The following is an 18,047-nucleotide window of genomic DNA, read 5'->3' as shown; positions in this document are numbered from 1 at the left end:
ATGGAGTAAGAAGCGACAACTTCTAATGACGACCAACCTATCCGTTATCCCCCTCCCACCACCCTCCAAGACACCCCTCACAACCATCACCTTCAACTGAACATTTAACGCCACAAAATAATGATCGTGTCATATATTTCTTTGGTCTTGTCGTATCACATTTACATAACACGTTTGCTTAAGATCCTATATTTTTAGTTCGAATCAATACTTTACACCGCAGAGGCTTATCGTAAAACAGGTTTGGTTTTTACCCATGAATATTTAGTCTTATTATTTATATATAAATATATAGTTATTAATTAAATTAATGCCTCGCTAAGCTTTTTAATGCACTGTTTAATGCCTCGCCGGGTTAGTTATAAGATATAGTGGAGATCTCTGGAGCAGTTGACACCTGGGTCATGTATTGTTTGTCAAGTGGCTGTTAGCATATGTCTACCCTACAACACTCACCTTTGTGTGTACATCTCTCTACAAGACCAATTATAGCACACTGCAATGGTCGTCGATCAAGTACATCGAGAAGAATGGTGGTAAGCCTTCCTGAGACCCTGCAGCACGAGGGATGAAGGCTTACCGGTGTCTCAGGTAAATAGATGAGTTTAAGGCCACCACAAGGAGCAGAACCCCCCACAAAGCACGAGTTAAAGTCACTTGGTACGCAACGCAGGAATCTTGGGTGAAAGAAATTTTAGGTTTGCTCAGTGTTTGAGTATGAGGAAAACTTTTACACTAAAGATAATGAAGACTCCACGTTATTCACAAAGGAGTCCATGAGGCTACTGTCGTTCAATCTTTGAAAGATGCCACGACGACCACTGTAGCCAGTATGTGAAGTTACAAAAGGACACGTAGCGCTGAAAGACGTCTGTGTTTTGTTTTCATGAAATGTTAATCTCGAATAATCCGGCACACACAGAAATCAACCAAGGTCTTACTCAGTGTTCAGATTAGGTGAAATATGATCTGTCCATGTACTATAGATAGATGGCGCTGTTATCGTGCACATCATGTCACCAGGAACATCTTCAGTAATTCAGCATTAAGCTTTCACCATTGTCCTGTCATATATACAGTAAGGCCCTTAAAGAAATAATTGTTCACCAGAGCCCGGCACATATTTGGAAGGAGACGCACGTTATCTTGTTGCAGAGGACAGACGCTGCTCAACAAGGAACAAAGAACGCGAGAAGTATGTTGACGAGAATAATTTACATTCCTGTGTATATTTTGTGTGTGTCCCTGATACTGGAGATGGGCAGAGAGAGAGGAGTATGGATAGCCTTTGGTGCAGACAAACATATCAGCAATTTTTACAGCCTATGACGATGTGGTGTCCCTTGTGGCGTGTTGTTTCACGGTCTAAGTAACCTTCTTAAAACCACCTTCTATATCACCACTTATTCCAGATGATATTGGTAAATAGAGTTACTTGAACAATGTCATGCACGTCAAACAACCAGTAATGTTAACCAGCACTAAACAACGTCCCCAACACACATTTATAGGTTAGTAAACACACTGGTCATCAAATGAATTAAGAGTGATACATATACGCAATTCATTACAAAAATACAACGAATTTATTAAAACATTACACGTTGATAAATATGGAATATGGAGATACGAAGTGATAAAGAATATATAATAAATAAAGAAAGACTTAAGGAAGAAAATATAAATGGTGGATTGTGGTAATATGTTGTTCCGGTATGTCAGAAGCCTTGAGAATTTTTTGCGGGGCCACGCCCACATGACTACGCCTCGTTTGTGTCTAAATTGACCTACTGTTAATAATTTGAGAGGTGTCCGGGACTACAAAGGCGTGGCTAGTACAATCAAAAGGAAATTGTGACTCTTATCGTGATGTATCGCTGTTTGCCGTGCGTGTGGGGAAGTAACCCAGGTACAGTAGTTGTGTGTGTAAGCATACTTCTGAACCTTATACTGTATTCTACACCCTTATAATTCTTAATAAAATCAAACTATTAGCGCAACTTATCGGTTTTTTTTTTACTTGTGATATAACGAAAAGTAAGAATAGTGTTGACAGTTGAACAAAGAATAATCATCATTCACTTAAGAGACAACATTCCAAGCACAGGTCACAAAATACTGTAAATAATTCACTCACAAAAACTATCTGTACTTGGGGTGATCCATGAATTTCAGAATGAACACTGCGACTCCTTTTTTCTCGGTAGGGTTGTCAAAATCCTTCATCCGCTGTGTCATATTTTTTCAACACAATTTTGTACATATCATTTTTTTTTAGTGACTGTAAACCAATAAACACGGGTTATTTTGTTCCCTACTGGTATATAGATTCACCTGTATCTGTTAATTAGTATTTTGTGTCAGGAGGAGTTCCCCACCCATTAGTTCATTCTTCATCTCTCTTTAGTGGTATGTTGTTTCCAGTATTTGTGTGTCAGTACGTGTTTGCGTCTGTTTGTATGTGCGTGTTTGTATGTATGTTTGTGGGTGTTTGTGCGTAGTTGTATATTTTTTTGGATGCTTGTCTGTGTTTGCTTGTTTGTTTCAAGTTTCACCAACATCCCTTCAAGTTAGGTTAAGTTTAGTAACGACAATAAGGTTGCGTTTAGTTAAGCTGTGATTAAGTTAGGTTAGGTTAGGTTTAGTGACTAGTATATGAAATATTTTCCAGATTGTACTTGATAAAATGCAGTTACTTCTTGTACCACACACACACACACACACACACACACACACACACACACACACACACACACAGTTGGACATTAATTTCGTGTGGTTCAGGGAGGACATGGCTATTCTTACAGCAACTGGCTCATAGTTGTTTTTCTTTCATTTTCCGGTACAGTATTTTGCTCGGAGTTTGTAATTTTACAAAGAATTCTGCTTCATTTTCATTTGATGTAAAAGCTGTAACTCGAAATTGCCTGAGACACGAAATACTTCTGAATAAACATGAACAGTGAGAACACGGCTTTGTGGTGTGTTGAACCACTAGAACAACTCGCCATATAACCAGTAATGTGGGTTACATACTGTACCTCCAGTCAGCCTCCAGGCAACAAGGAGAATTTATTTTTATTTTAGATATAACTTCTTAGTATTTCTTACTTATATGATACACTTCGCAGCTTTAACGAAACGCTAGATTCTATGAGAAAATATTTGTACTTTTCAAGGGAGAGACGTAGATGTATTCTTTTCAAATATAATACTACTAATTTTAGCCATCAGAAGAATTGGTGGAATTATCATAGTTGAGAACCTGACCTTAGAGTTGTTTGGCTTTTACGAGGATTAATTTATACCTATAAAAACCTGTCGTCTTTCCAAGGTACATATGGAAGACCATCTGACAACACTGTAAAGACGACAGACTCAACATAACACACATTATACATAAAGCTTTACGTGACCGAAATAGATTATAGTTTTTTTCAGTGTAACAAAAACGACTCATGAATATTTAAGAATTCAAACCAAGTTCAGGGTTCAGGGGGGGGGGTCATAATTTTTCAGCCTTTTCAACCATCTTACACAGCTTTCTTGACTCCCATTGAGAAAGATGTATCGCTTGACACATTGTTATGTATCACCTCATGATTCCTTCGCTTCATAATAACTCGCTCTCCTGACAGTGTACAGTAACTAATATTTGTTTTAATATTTTTTTTACTGACCACACATTCTGTCTCACTGCGTATAAGGACACGAGTATACTAGACAACTGGTGCGTGTCTGTCCTTCTGCACATCGGTTTGATTTTACCTGTATATTCATGATCACTTCTGTAGGTGTAGAGCTGTGTTGACCTAACTTGTATGGGCTGTTCGCGAAAAAAAAATATCAAATGAGAAAATCCTATTATATGATTAAGTACAGGAGAAAAGCACATTATTAAATTATGTAGACAAAATGTCACTGTGAGAATGATTTTGAGAACAAAATCCCATAACCAAAATAATAATGTACACACAATCCCGCTAAATTAATAATGACAAAATCCACCGCCAAAATGATAACAAAACAAAAGCCCATTATCATTATACATAAAATCCCTCCTGCACAAATATCCACATATCCAAATACCCTGTTTGTTCAGGTTGAATACAGACAGACAGACAGACACAGACATTATATTCTTGTTTGCTTTGTGGTTGAAATTTATAAGTACCTTTTCATTATTCTACGATCTACGCATATGTCTGTCTCTATTGTTGTGGTAATTTCTGGCTAATGCTATGGCAAAGATGTGAATTTCAAGGCCGAAGATATTCACTGGCTACATATGTGTGCGCCAAATAAGTGAACAAAAGCCACTTAATATTCCGTAGCATTTCTAGGTAAAGCTTCCTTAATCTGTGAGTGGTGGCCTAGACAAAGCACTACATCCCAGCAACCTTATTTGTATCCCAGCAGTAAAAGGTTTGTTCGAAGTAGTCATGAAATGGGAATTTGTGTCTTTCCGTCTTATACTGTTACAAAAAAACATCCTTTTAAGTGGATACGGGGTTAAGTGTTCCCCATGAATAGTTGACCATGTTTTAAAAGGTTAAAGATACAGTACAGTACAGTATCATAATTGTATCTTGGTTGATGTGACACTTTTTAAGGTTATGTGGCCGCGTGGGACAATTATCTTCCCTATAGCACCTATTGATAAATTTGCATAAACGTTCTTAATACTTTACAGTAATATTTTTATTATTTTGTCGTCACTTGGGAAGATGACAATTACCGGATTTTTTTTCTTCATAAATACGTGATTGTGCTTATACAGTATATATGTAATTAAGTTTGTGGTGAGATAAGACACCACCTTCACGACATTCTCGACACAAGGATTGATTTTAACGCTAATTGATACTCAAACTAATATCACAAAATCAATTATGTGATCTGTTAAGATATCACCTTTATGATGCTATCACCACATGGGAATTAAATGTATATGCAATATACGTGTTTGTACATAATTATATATTTGCATTGTTACTTCAGCCTAAATTTTGGAATTGTAAATCTTAATATTTTGGGTATCACTCTTCATTTTTAATGCGATTATATAAACAAACTCCATTTTTCTGCTTTACTTTCTGGAAAAAAAATCCAGATAAAGGTGATACTAATAAATTATGTATCCCTGAATATGTGATGTAATGAACACTATCTTGGATGACAATACAATATGTTCATATATTGTAGTAGTATTAATATTTCTGTTTTAGTCAGTAAGTCAAATAAATAATGAGTTGATAGATTGAAGAATATTATGCTTTTGGTATAATTATCTATTGCAGGATAAGTAAATCACAGAGGAAAATTTACGGTGACTTGGATTTTCAACGGTAACTTCCCATTCCCGCGCCACATTTCATTGATTTCGTTCATACGTAAAAATCTCCCAGCTCTTATTACCAAATTGTCACAGTCAGTGAGTGAAGTGTGTAATAGTGCAAGTGTCCTAAACTAATCGTGGGGATAAAGCGTCAAAAATAGCCTCTTCCAGCATCTATCATCCGACAGAATATAAAAAATGCATAATCAATTTTGCCAGTTAAAAAGTGCCACACAACAGATGTCAAACCGGTGTGTTTTACTCCACCGCTTGCTGCAAAAATTCGTAACTCTCTCCTGCATAAAGCTCACCGTACTGAAGGGGTTAAATAAAAAAACTTATTCTGGACGCCACTCTTCTTCATTCAGCTAACACTTAACAGCCGGATTTATGGCATATGATAAAATCCGATTCACTCCGTACTCATAAAAAGATTATTTATATGACAGTATTGTTGTCCCGTTCACAAGCATAAGGGAGGAAAGAAGGTTGTATAAATGGTTATGTAAGAAGGATGTATAAATGGTTATGTAAGTAAGCACCTTTCTGTCCTTGCCCTGTCCTTGTGTAGTATAAAAAAAAATACAGAAGGGGCTGAAATTTTTATATTATTATTTACTCATATTTACTGTTGTGTTATAGTATTTTTTCTTTTATTTTAAATTATACTGACGTGTTTATGTTTAATTGCAATATTGTTCACTAGTTACAGATCACACCAATCACTTTTCTCATATGTTGTGCCGCTATATTGAGGGAATTTTTGGCCGTAATCGAAAAATGGTAATGTGCTTGGATAGCGTTTATAAGGATCACTGGAACTATATATATATATATATATATATATATATATATATATATATATATATATATATATATATATATATATATATATATATATATATATATATATATATATATATGCTGATAACCACAAGGAAAAAGAAAACACGAAGTTCCCAAGCGCTTTCGTGTAATTCACATCGTCAGGGGTGAGTACAGACTAAGGAGAAGTACAAAACAATGTGTACTTCTCCTTAGTCTGTACTCACCCCTGGGAACTTCGTGTTTTCTTTTTCCTTGTGGTTATCAGCACATACCTGGATCACGCGCACCTACAGTGATTTACTTATATATATATATATATATATATATATATATATATATATATATATATATATATATATATATATATATATATATATATATATATATATATACTACCAGTCGAGTATCGGGATAAAAATATAGCGAGTAATGGTGGTGTTAATATCTTCGCAGTCTTGATGATTTAAATAAGACTATATAAAAGGAAGGTTGGGTGATGGAGGGTAAATAAGGTGGGTGGACGTGAGAGCAAAATCGTTAAAATTGTGTATGGCGTCCGAAGAGGGTGTGGTGGACCGGGACTGCGGATAGTGGACAGACACGGCTTTAGACAGAATAAATATTTTTGAAGCAGAAAGAAAGGAAATAATACGACCAAAAAAAATAACACATATTATATTTATCCGCTTGGCTAATTAACACGTATCTTCTTAACTTCGTGTTCGTCGGTGACACAGCATTTGTCTCTAAAATCCAGTAGCGGGAGATAAGCTGGGTGGAGCAGTGTTCAACTTCAGGTGTGGCCCAGGAGGAGGGAGATTATTTGTTCTGATGGCTCTTGTTAGTAATGTAAATGCGCTACAGTATATTCAGTGTGGTGTTGTATTACCATCATCACTTGTAGCTGTAAAAGCCATGCAAATCAGAAAGTATTATTATTAATCTTTTTGACGCTATTCACAGGAGCAGGTGTGTTAGTGAGGCTGTTCACACCAAACTGCTTTTTATTTGTGATTACATCTCTTCGGGAGTAGTTTGTAAAGTTATGTGCAAACTGTTGATATTAAAACAGTTTACTTAGCCAGAAAAACCCAGTTACAAAGTGAAGGATAACAATGCTGACATGACTGAACCGGTGCCTGTGGAAAGTAACCAAGATGAAGGAACAAAAATAGATGAAAAGAATCGCTCGCCTCCCCCAATGGTGGCTGTTCGCGCCCGGGGACACCCTTATTTAACAACTTGACCCAGCTGTAAATGGGTACCAGGACTAAACTTTATAATGAGGAGTGTGAACTGTTAAAGCGATTGAATGCAGTGCCGGCCACTTTGTCTCCTTGTGTGTCAGTCTGTTGTGTTCGCTCTGTTAATTTAACATTGACGACTGAACACTAGAAGTCAACAGTAGCCCCACAGTAGATCTCAAATCAGTCTTGTAAAAAATAAAAATCACAGGTCATTTGGGCCCCAGTCCTAATAGGCCCCGACTTAACCTTTAGGCTTCGCGTCCAATCTTAATAGCTAAGTCGGGGGCTTAGTAGATCATCTCAACTACTAGGGCGTGGTAATAATTGGTCTCTCAGGTAAACTAACAGTGCATCAACCTATTCGCCACGACTATTTTCATCCATTAAGTTAGACTTATTAAAATGTACACAAAAACACCACTTATATAAAAAAAGGAGATAATATTTACCCTATTTAAGAGGTGAATCAGTGTATAAAGAGTGTTCATATTTAAGTGATGACATATTTTTCCATATGGTTGACCCCCACACACACACACTACACTACACTATACTACACTACACTACACTAACGAAGAACAATGGGAAAGGTGTTTGAGTATTTTCAGTGTAATGTACCAGGAGTGTAATTTAGTCCAGCTTTTGATGTTCCGGGGCTTAAACGCCGGTTGTGTGAAGCGCGTGGAATTAGAGGATAGTTGGCGTGATTACAGGTGTGTGCTACTGAGATGACAGGCCGGATGACAGTGTACCGCGACAGTAAACATAACCCTCTCGTACCTCTCTCTCTCTCTCTCTCTCTCTCTCTCTCTCTCTCTCTCTCTCTCTCTCTCTCTCACATCGTTACTTTTACAATTTGTGTGTGTGTGTTAGTAATGTCTCTCTCTTTATTTTATTGTTACTTCTTCGCCTCCTACCATTCGTTTCTGTCGTCTCTCTTGTTTTCTAATCTTCACAGTAACGAAATATCACACACAGTAGAAAATCCTGAGACACTTCCCCACAAAAATCCGAGCGGTGTTAAATACCAATAGGTCAAGTTTCCTTAAGTTTAAAATTTTGCCTTCGATTAAGTTAGGTTGGATTAGATGAGGTTATTCCATTGAGTGAATGATTAAAATCGTCTGGCATTACCTCGAATAAGAGACGTCAAGGCAACATTACACCTTGAAGGGTTAGGTTATATTACGCATTTAAAACATATTGTTTTCTTGGTCAGGGTGGGAGGTAGGGGTAAGGTGGGGGTGGGGAGGGGTTGGTTGGGGGGGGGGGTTAAACTATAGCATTACCGCAAAGAGAAAATTCCAGCCACATTTTATGAGTGAAATTACCTCACAAACTCTATATGAATACGATGCTGTACATAACTAACAGAATGATGTGTAGTTCGGGTGTACTCGGGTTACATCATAAAACTGGGAAATGGCTTAGAATAGATCATAGGATATTTTTAATAGAATTTTTTAGTCGATTAGAGAAAAAAAAATACTCTTCTTCATGCTCTCTCTTCTTGGTAGTGTCTCTCGTTTATAATTTTCCCATTATCTTGTTCTTGTTGCTGTTTAAGATTGAAAAAAATATATATATGACCAAAGTGTGTGGAGAGAAAGATAGGAACATCCTCTACTATAGGGAGCGTAGGACAGCGTGTCTAGCTCCGCTGTCCAAAATAAATCGTGTTTATGCCGGTCCAACGAATTACTCAAATGTACCCAAAAGTATATTAAATCAGGGTAAAATCTTAACGAATATATGTTTTACATCAATAAAACCTGATTAATAATGTTTTCATTGATATGTAGTCAAAATAATGAAATAATAAACAGCGAAAAACGCAAAATTCCAAAGAGTCACCTATCCAAAATGGAGATATAATTACCGATGTTTCTGTTACTTTGGGGTATTTAACATAGCCGTAGGATTTACTTTTCGTTAGGTTAGGTTAGGTTAGGTTAGGTTAGGTTAGCGAAGTGCATCACGATAGATCTGAGTTATCTCCCTTGTTCACGAACTCTTTGGAATTTAGCGTTCGCCAATACTGAAAGTTTTTCGCTGTATATTATTTCATCTTACAAATTATTTTTACAAAATTACACTAAAAATATTATTAGACATGTTTTGTGTATGTATAACAGCTATTCGTTAAAATGTTACCCTGATTTAATATACTTTTGGGTACTTTTGGGTAATTCGTTGGACCCTGTTTACGCTAGTCCCGAAGCAGCTAGGTACAGGATTTGTAATAACAACATTTCCGATAAAATGCTACCAGTGCCTCCCATATTAGGCGGTGGACTCGAGGAGTTAGACAGATGAGAAAAAGCTTTACCTACCTTGATACTGAGTAAAGGACCTCAGGGGCTCCATGGTACCCGGCTCCTCTGATTAACTCATCCTCGTATATTATTCCCTATAGTTGAAATATATATTTATAGACTACGTATATATTTATATGGTATATATACTTACAGCCAGTTTATTGACCAAGCCGTGATAACATTGACTGCCAGAATCACAAATATTTTCTTCATGTTTTGCACAGTGTAACCGGGGAAAAGGTTGATACGTCACATTATTCACAGGCAATTTTCTTGACGGCGGAGGGCACAAGGTGGGTATGTGGGGCACCAGCACTAACCCACAGCCGTACAGCACTACCCCGACGGCTTCACACAAAAAAGTACCTGCCCACACTCACTCCCCACTCTGTCACCAGCAGGTATTTTTCCCCGGTCATAGCATCAGTGATCTATTAGCAGGGGAATCCCGCAAGACTCGCTTCTTGCACCACTTATCTGTTGCAGAACCACAGCTACTACAGTAATTTGCTTTTGATTTAAGTACAATTAAGTAAGCACTGCTGCAGAACCAAGCACAACTGGTAGATATTTCTGCCTCCAATGAATGGACAAGCAATTCAGGAATCGTAGTGTACGTGTGGCCTCTATAGCGTGTAATGGGTTATGTTCAAGCAAGGCTGTGAATGCACGAGCAGGCCGGTAGTGATCATGACCACCTTTAGATGACCCGGGTTTCCACTCTCAGCGAAAGCACAGGTTGTTCAGCAGTGTGGTACATCGATGGGCCAAGCAAGGAGTTACTGGTCACACCAGGCTGTGGAGGCAAGAACACGCGGATCATATCCACGCTAAGATCACCTGGATTTCGGCTTTCAACAAATGCACAAGTAATTCAATGGTGGTGTACAGTGATGGCCTCTGCCACCCGAGGAGCTACTGGTCATGCGAGGCTGCGGAGGCACGAGTTTGCAGGAAGTGATCATGTCCATGCTAAGATCGTCAGAAAATTTCGGAGACAGTGAGGGGGAAGGTGCGCGGCGCGGCGGCGGACACTAGACACAACCTGCGCCGGCCTTGTGTCGCTCATCACTGTCATAAGAGTGGTGCGGCTACCCTGCTGCTGCCTGCTCCCGCACGCACCCCCACCCAGGCAAAAAATGACCTGCCGCCACCACATGGACCCGTCACAACAAACGCACGTGCTACTGCCGACTGCTTGCCCGCGAGGAAGTGGCCGCCTCCCTCTTGATATCCACCTGCCGTCTACCTCTCTTATGCCCTCCTGTCTCTTTCTTTCCTCAAACCTACCTTGACCTTCCGTTTTTCCTTTGCCCCTAACTGTACCCTCCAGCCACACCTCAATAAGCACACGTACTGATATCCGACATGCCCATCTGCCTTGCCCATCTCATCTCCCCTTCCCTTCAATTACCCACCTGCCCACTACCTCTCCCAACCCCTCCCCCCTCTTCGCTCTCTCCCTCACCATACCCACTGCTTGTACCAGGGAGCGTCCTCTCCCCCACCCTATAGATTATCTACACTAGTGACACCCCGCCTCCCACTAGAATAGGTAACGAAGATATAATGTATGCAGATGACATCACTCAAGTAACAACACATCAAGGAAAATCGCGAGTGTTACAGGTCGACAACACCAGGCGGGAATTAGAAAGGGTAAATAATTACGAAAAACAATGGAAAATCCAAACCAGTCTCCCTAAATTCACAGTGATACCCTTATGCAGAAGGAAAACCCATCCATTAGTAACCAATAATGCCCAGATAGAATACAAAAGCAGAGGCACCCTCCTGGGCCTGCATATATCCACGACAGGCTACTCCCATCATGTCCACACCAGGAAGGAAAAGGCAAGAAGAGAGCTGAGAAAACTATACCGCTTTAAAGCGCTTCCTGAGAAAATAAAACTCCGCCTGGTGACATCATTTATCACACCGACATTAACTTACCCAGCAGTACCTCTTCATACTATGAGTACCACTCAAATTACAGGTGGTCCAAAATGAAGCCCTAAGATTCGTCACAGGTGAAAGATATCCCTTCACCAGAACCACAGCCGAGATACATAAAGACCTGAGAATAAAACCCATCAACCAGCAGCTGCACACCCTGGCCAGCAGAATCTGGCAAAAGATAGAACGATCAGAGCAAGAACTCCTTCAAAGACTCCCACCAGATAACGACAACAACCATACATGGTTCCCAAAAAGTTACAAAATCTCAAAAGGTCCATTACCATCCCCGATCTACACGGCCAGGCAATAGACAACCTCCATAGACCAGCATCCACCAGTAGGGTCGGCGGAATATGAAATAAGGCCCTTAAAACACCCATGTATGGGATAGGGTATGATGTCTAGTGCCTGTACCGACAGACAATAACTAACCCATGACACAACCCTAACACTATTAGCTTAGCTAGGCGGTCAGCCCGCCCTCTCTTACCTCCTCCTAAATTTCTTCAGTTTCCGAACTATAACTTCCTTCCCCCACCTCTAATCTTCTTTCACCCCTTCTTTCCCTACAAAAAAAAGTCTTCATTCCCCCACCCCTCCTACCCTCCCTCCGACTCCCCCTCACCCTTCCTCCATTCAATCTCTCGGTTTCGCCAAGAGAACAAAAAATCTATTCCCTGGACGAACAAGAGCACTGATATACACGAGCGCCGCCAGGTATTTAACCAGGTTCCAGGTAGTACTAGACCTCCGCCCACTAGCTCCACCTTGACCCGTGGAGAATATTTATTTACAATGTATTTTCTCTTCTCTTCCTGTTTGTGTTCAACAGTTTTTACCGTGTGTCTGGACTCATTAACATATCGTTGACTTGATGTTTATGTGTCCGATAGTAATGTGTACATGTCGGTCGTGGCCATTTTATCCAAAGGAATACCCAGGTTAGGTTAGGTTAGGTTTTGGACGGTAGAGAAAAGTGGCTAAATTATAGGCCTACTTTGGACATTTGTTAACAGATATTTTAACATGTAGTCCGTATGTGAGAAATGACGGATACTTTAAACCCATCAAAAGGGTGGATATTTTCTCCTTGATCCACCACCAAAAAAAAAAAGGGGGCAACTTTATGAAGAAGAAAAGAAATCTAATTCATATTCCTGACATGAAAACTAATAAGAGGAAAAAAAACCTCCAACTTAATAAATTCAGTAAAAAATATAATTACATAGTGAATTTCAGGAACACTCGTCACGGCTTATTAATGATGTTGTATGAATGACTGCGATACTGTTAATGACTGAGGAAGGAGGAAGAGGGGGAAGAGGAAGAGGGGAAGGAGGAAGAGGGGTAAGAGGAAGGAGAAGGAGTAAAACACATGTATATTTACCTTACTTAACTACTATAGGTGACGTGAGCCGTAGTCTGTTGAGGTAGAATAATTAATATTTCAACCAGACAACTTTTTGGGGGATAACTTGGATGATGGATGTGAGAGCTGCAGGGTCACCATTAATCACGGTGGTGGATAGATGGATGGATGAGGATGGGTAGACCTTGGGTAGAGATAGAGTATGAGTTGAGTGGCCTGTTTGAACGCCAAACTCCTCCCCCCTCACCTCACCTTTGTTGACCTCTGTAACGCCTCTCGCTTCTTCGTCGATCGTCCCTCGTCTTGTTGTGGCCGGGGTGATCATTTAACATTGTCGGTCTACTGTTTATGAAAAAAAAAGAATCCTAGATAAAATTAACTCATTGGTTAATTTTAATGAATATCTCTCTATTTATTTAATGTTGGAAATCCCCCTGTTTGAAATTGTAGGCTGTAACCCTCCATTGTACCGGATATATAGTTAACAATCTTTATAGCAGTAGACGAGTGACCAAAGGTGGAAAGGTATACCAAAACGGACACGGCTGGGTAGACATTATGTGACTTAAGTGATAAAATCCTTTCGAACGCCCAAGACGTAACCAATTAAACCTAACAGTTGAACCGAACCTAACCTAACCTCACAGGTCATTATCTCGTCTAATTTAGGTCTACGATACGAAGTCTTTAGTTAAGAGGTGAAAGAAGATTATTAGGAGTTGAAGGAAAAGTGGTGAAACTGAAATACAGTAGGAGTAGAAAGAATCTGGGCTCAACCAGATCGCTTCATCTTTCTTATTGGTGTTTTGTCTTTGTTCTACTCCCTTGGGTCGTCAGACCTTTGTATTAATATTGGTTTATTTATATAATGCTGCTTATTATTATTATTTGTTATTGTTGGAGTTAGTGAGCCCGCCCAGGTCCTTGTGTAACTGGGAGGGTAGTCACTTTTTTTTGAGGTGTTAGTTAAGTGTTAGTTGTGTTAGTCTAAAGGTACACTGTATGGAGAGGCCTGCCAGGTTCTTAGTGGAGCTGGTTGGTCACTCTCATCTTTATTCCTCTAGTAATGTTTTATGTAGAAATGTGTATGTTGAGGCAGGAGGTGGTTCAATTACTTCTTCCTGGCTGATATAGCTGGGAGGGTAATCACATTATTATTATTAATATTATTAATATTTTTTTTTTTTTTGAGTTAGTGAGCCCGCCCAGGTTAGGTCATCTGTTATATATTGTTCCTCCATTACTGTAGTGGTTCTGTTAGCCCATACACGGCCAACAGGTAATTCTTTACGATAGAGGTATATGATTGGCTGAATCGCTAACCAATGAGAGACGCCACAACAGCAAGCCCAGTGAGAAGGTGAACGAGAAATAAGAATCCGTGTGTAAAAAAATCATATTCTCTATAATTTCACAACAACGGTAAATACAATCTTAGGAGGCTAACACAGTATTAGTTAATGAAATTATTAAACTGCGCGCGCACACACACACACACACACACACACACACACACACACACACACACACACACACACTAATCCTTTGGTAGTTTAAAGCTACGACTCGTGTTGGTGTTTTAATCCTTAAATTAAGTTATCAAGGAATAGGTGATAAGAGGAGAGTGACATTATCGGTTTACTAACAATATACAAACGTTGTAACTCCTCTCCCATTTACTCCCTCGTTGCTCACTATATTCTAGATGTGTCGGTATAAACAACAGGCTAGGTTATTATTATTATTATTTTATTTATTTATTTATTTATTTATTATTATTTTTGTATTATTATTTTTTGGGGGGGGGGATTTTAAGTAATATATTGAAATTCCTTTTAATGATGAACATGATGTTGTATCTCGTTCCTTAATTTTGTCTTTCAAGGTTGAGACAAGTTATTATATCCTGATGGTATAGTTTGAGTCCTTTCGAACCAATAAACACGTTATCACACAGTGTATCTATACGCGAAAGGACGGACTGTATTAATTTGAGGATCACCAGGTCAGAGGCAGACTCGTCGGTTACGGAACGGTTGCACCCCTGTGTACCCTCTGTCTCCAGCAACGCCTTCTTCAACAACACCTGCCTCTGCCTGGCCTCTCCTAGCTACAACACAGCAGTCCCGGCCGTCTCCTAAATCAACTACTACTGGGCCTCCTCTCCGTCTCTATTCTGACGCTGTCAGGCTTTGTGCTCCCACCGGTGCCTTCCCACAACCCCCCTCCGGTGACACGACACAGATCATATCCCTCTTCCAAGAATTTACCAACCGTATTGAAAAACTCTTCGCTACACTCTGTACCACCATCTCCCACCTACTCCTGCCACCCACTCACTCCTCTCTGCTGGTTTGACACAAGCTGTTGGTCCCCCTGTGAGCCCCCCCTGCTCACGGCCTACTCCACCGCCTGCGTCCTTCACTACTGGTGTAGTGCCTACCGGGCCTGCCCTGCTGTGTCCTGCTGCCCCCGAGCGAAGCCCTGCCCCATCTTCACGACACTTGGTGCCTCAACCTGTCCTCCACCCACCGCAAGCCGCGCCCGCTCCTGTGTCTGAGTTGTCTCCACCAGGGCTACCTGGACCTGAGGACACCATCCCCGGCTACCTGTACCCCACCGACATGTCGACGCACACACCATCACAATTACACTAAAAGGTGTGTCCCTCAATGTTGTCAATGCCTACATACCTCCCTCCACCCCTACTGTACCTGCCCCACCACACCATATCACCTCCTCCACACCCCACTGTACTTCGCCACGCCTAGTACATTGGCAACCCTGAGCCTGGCCGCACTGTTTGTAAACTTTGTGGCCAACCCGACTCTCACACCCTCTTTCACCACATCCTCACTTGCCCTATGACCTCCTCCTACAGGTCCCCAGCCGTTACCAACACCTCTTCCCTCCCTGACCAGATATCCCTCCTCCTAGTGACAGGCCTGGCACTTGACATTATTAGGGACCTGCCACACTTTGCCATAAACAGATAAATTGTACCGGGAATTTTCCCCCCCCACACTCATCATTCTGTCACTTTATGTAACTTGCTGACAAAACCCATGACCCTCCAGGCCTTTACGCCCTTAATGCATGAGTCATAAAGGCAAGCATGAACTCCGCATGCTTCCCTGTTGGGCACTGTAAACGCTTCTGCGCATCACCTTGCACAGGATGTAAGGGGGTGCCCAATAAACTAGCCCCCTCGAGGGCAATCTGTAAAAAAAAAATCTGGTTGCAAATTTGGCGGTGAAGTGATGAGCGAGCGACCTGGGCCAATGAGGGAGCCACTAGATTTAAATTTGTTTGCCATACGTACCACCAACCATTACCATACCAATATTCATAATGACATTTAACACAAGCTGAATGTTTCATAGTGAGTTATAGATATTGTTGATGTATTAATAGAATTGTCATCATTGAATAATAAGAGCGAAAGAAAGAAGTCATGGTATACCTTACGTCCCCATATTATGCAACACCAGGAGACTAATTAGGGAAGTGGGGGGGGGGGGTTGTACAGTATATTACGGTTACCTCACAATACATCACAGGTACACACAACCACCACCAGTAGAACACTCGAGTTGATCATGAGGTATTGCTATATCAAAAATTAAATAGGCCTATTTTATGTGTGAAAGTAAATATATTTGGGAAATAAGTGAAATAAATTTAAAGTATCAATGAATTGTCGAAAAATTAATATAAAATGTTTGTATAAATCCCACCAAATTACAGAAATAATTAATAATTGCCATAAAGTCAATAAATGCTCGTCATTCCCGCTTGTATGATTCTTCCTTGTGTGTGGACGACGGTAAAACATGTCGAGTGGACCGCACTCAGAAGCCTGGTGGGCCGCACATGGGTCGTGGGCCGCAGGTTGCCCACAAATGTCTAAGAACATTTGTACGCGGTTTGTTTTTTAGAAGATCGTGAGTGTAGATCAGTATAAGCCCAAGACAAAGAGATACCGATCCTTAATAAGTGTCATCTTACTGAATGGCCTCGTTAACGACCCCGCCCCCTGAAGCTGAATAAAACCGTCTTCTATTGTACACACCTAAATTTACTACCTGACATTATCCTCAACCCACACAAGACGAACACAGCCACAACAATATCAGTGACCGTCTGGAATCTTTGTGTGAACCTATACAGTATGTGCGCGTCATGGTTGTTAGTTTTCTCTAAACGGCTACCCATAACCATCCCCACCAGGGCCACCACCCATGACCATCCCCACCACCCATGACCATCCCCACCACCCATGACCATCCCCACCACCCATGACCATCCCCACCACCCATGACCATCCCCCACCCATGACCATCCCCACACCCCATGACCATCCCCACCACCCATCCCCCCACCACCCATGACCATCCCCACCACCCATGACCATCCCCCACCCATGACCTTCCCCACCACCGCAGCCATCCCCACCACCCATGACCATACCACCCATGACCATCCCCACTACCCATGACCATCCCCCACCCCATGACCATCCCCACCACCCATGACCATCCCCACCCATGACCATCCCCATGACCATCCCCACCACCCATGACCATCCCCACTACCCATGACCATCCCCCACCACCCATGACCATCCCCACCACCATGATCATCCCCACCCATGACCATCCCCACCACCATGACCATCCCCACCACCCATGACCATCCCCACCACCATGACCTTCCACCACCCATGACCATCCCCCACCACCCATGACCATCCCCACCACCCATGACCATCCCCCACCACCCATGACCATCCCCACCACCCATCCCCACCACCCACCATCCCCACCACCCATGACCCCATGACCATCCCCACTACCCCACCATCCCCACCACCCATGACCATCCCCACCACCACCATCCCCACCACCATGACCATCCCCACCCACCCCACCACCCATGACCATCCCCACTACCCATGACCATCCCCACCACCCCTATCCCACCACCCA

General features: G+C 41.2%; 1 protein-coding gene across 2 annotated transcripts in view; it reads right to left on the bottom strand.

Annotated features, from left to right (window-relative positions):
• LOC121865890 (protein Wnt-11b-like) overlaps positions 1-10,792 on the bottom strand; it is a 114,111-nt gene extending 103,319 nt beyond the window's left edge. For both annotated transcript variants that reach the window (XM_042365441.1, XM_042365442.1), the window contains exon 1: positions 9,883-10,792. In XM_042365441.1, the coding sequence (XP_042221375.1) occupies positions 9,883-9,944 (62 nt within the window). In that variant the 5' untranslated portion in view covers positions 9,945-10,792. The remainder of the gene's footprint in view (positions 1-9,882) is intronic.
• Between the last annotated feature and the right edge of the window lie 7,255 nt (positions 10,793-18,047).

This window comes from Homarus americanus, unplaced genomic scaffold, assembly GCF_018991925.1.
Source record: "Homarus americanus isolate GMGI-L3 unplaced genomic scaffold, GMGI_Hamer_2.0 scaffold50745, whole genome shotgun sequence".
Taxonomy (NCBI): Eukaryota; Metazoa; Arthropoda; class Malacostraca; order Decapoda; family Nephropidae; genus Homarus; species Homarus americanus.
This window is presented reverse-complemented; position numbering and strand designations above follow the sequence as displayed.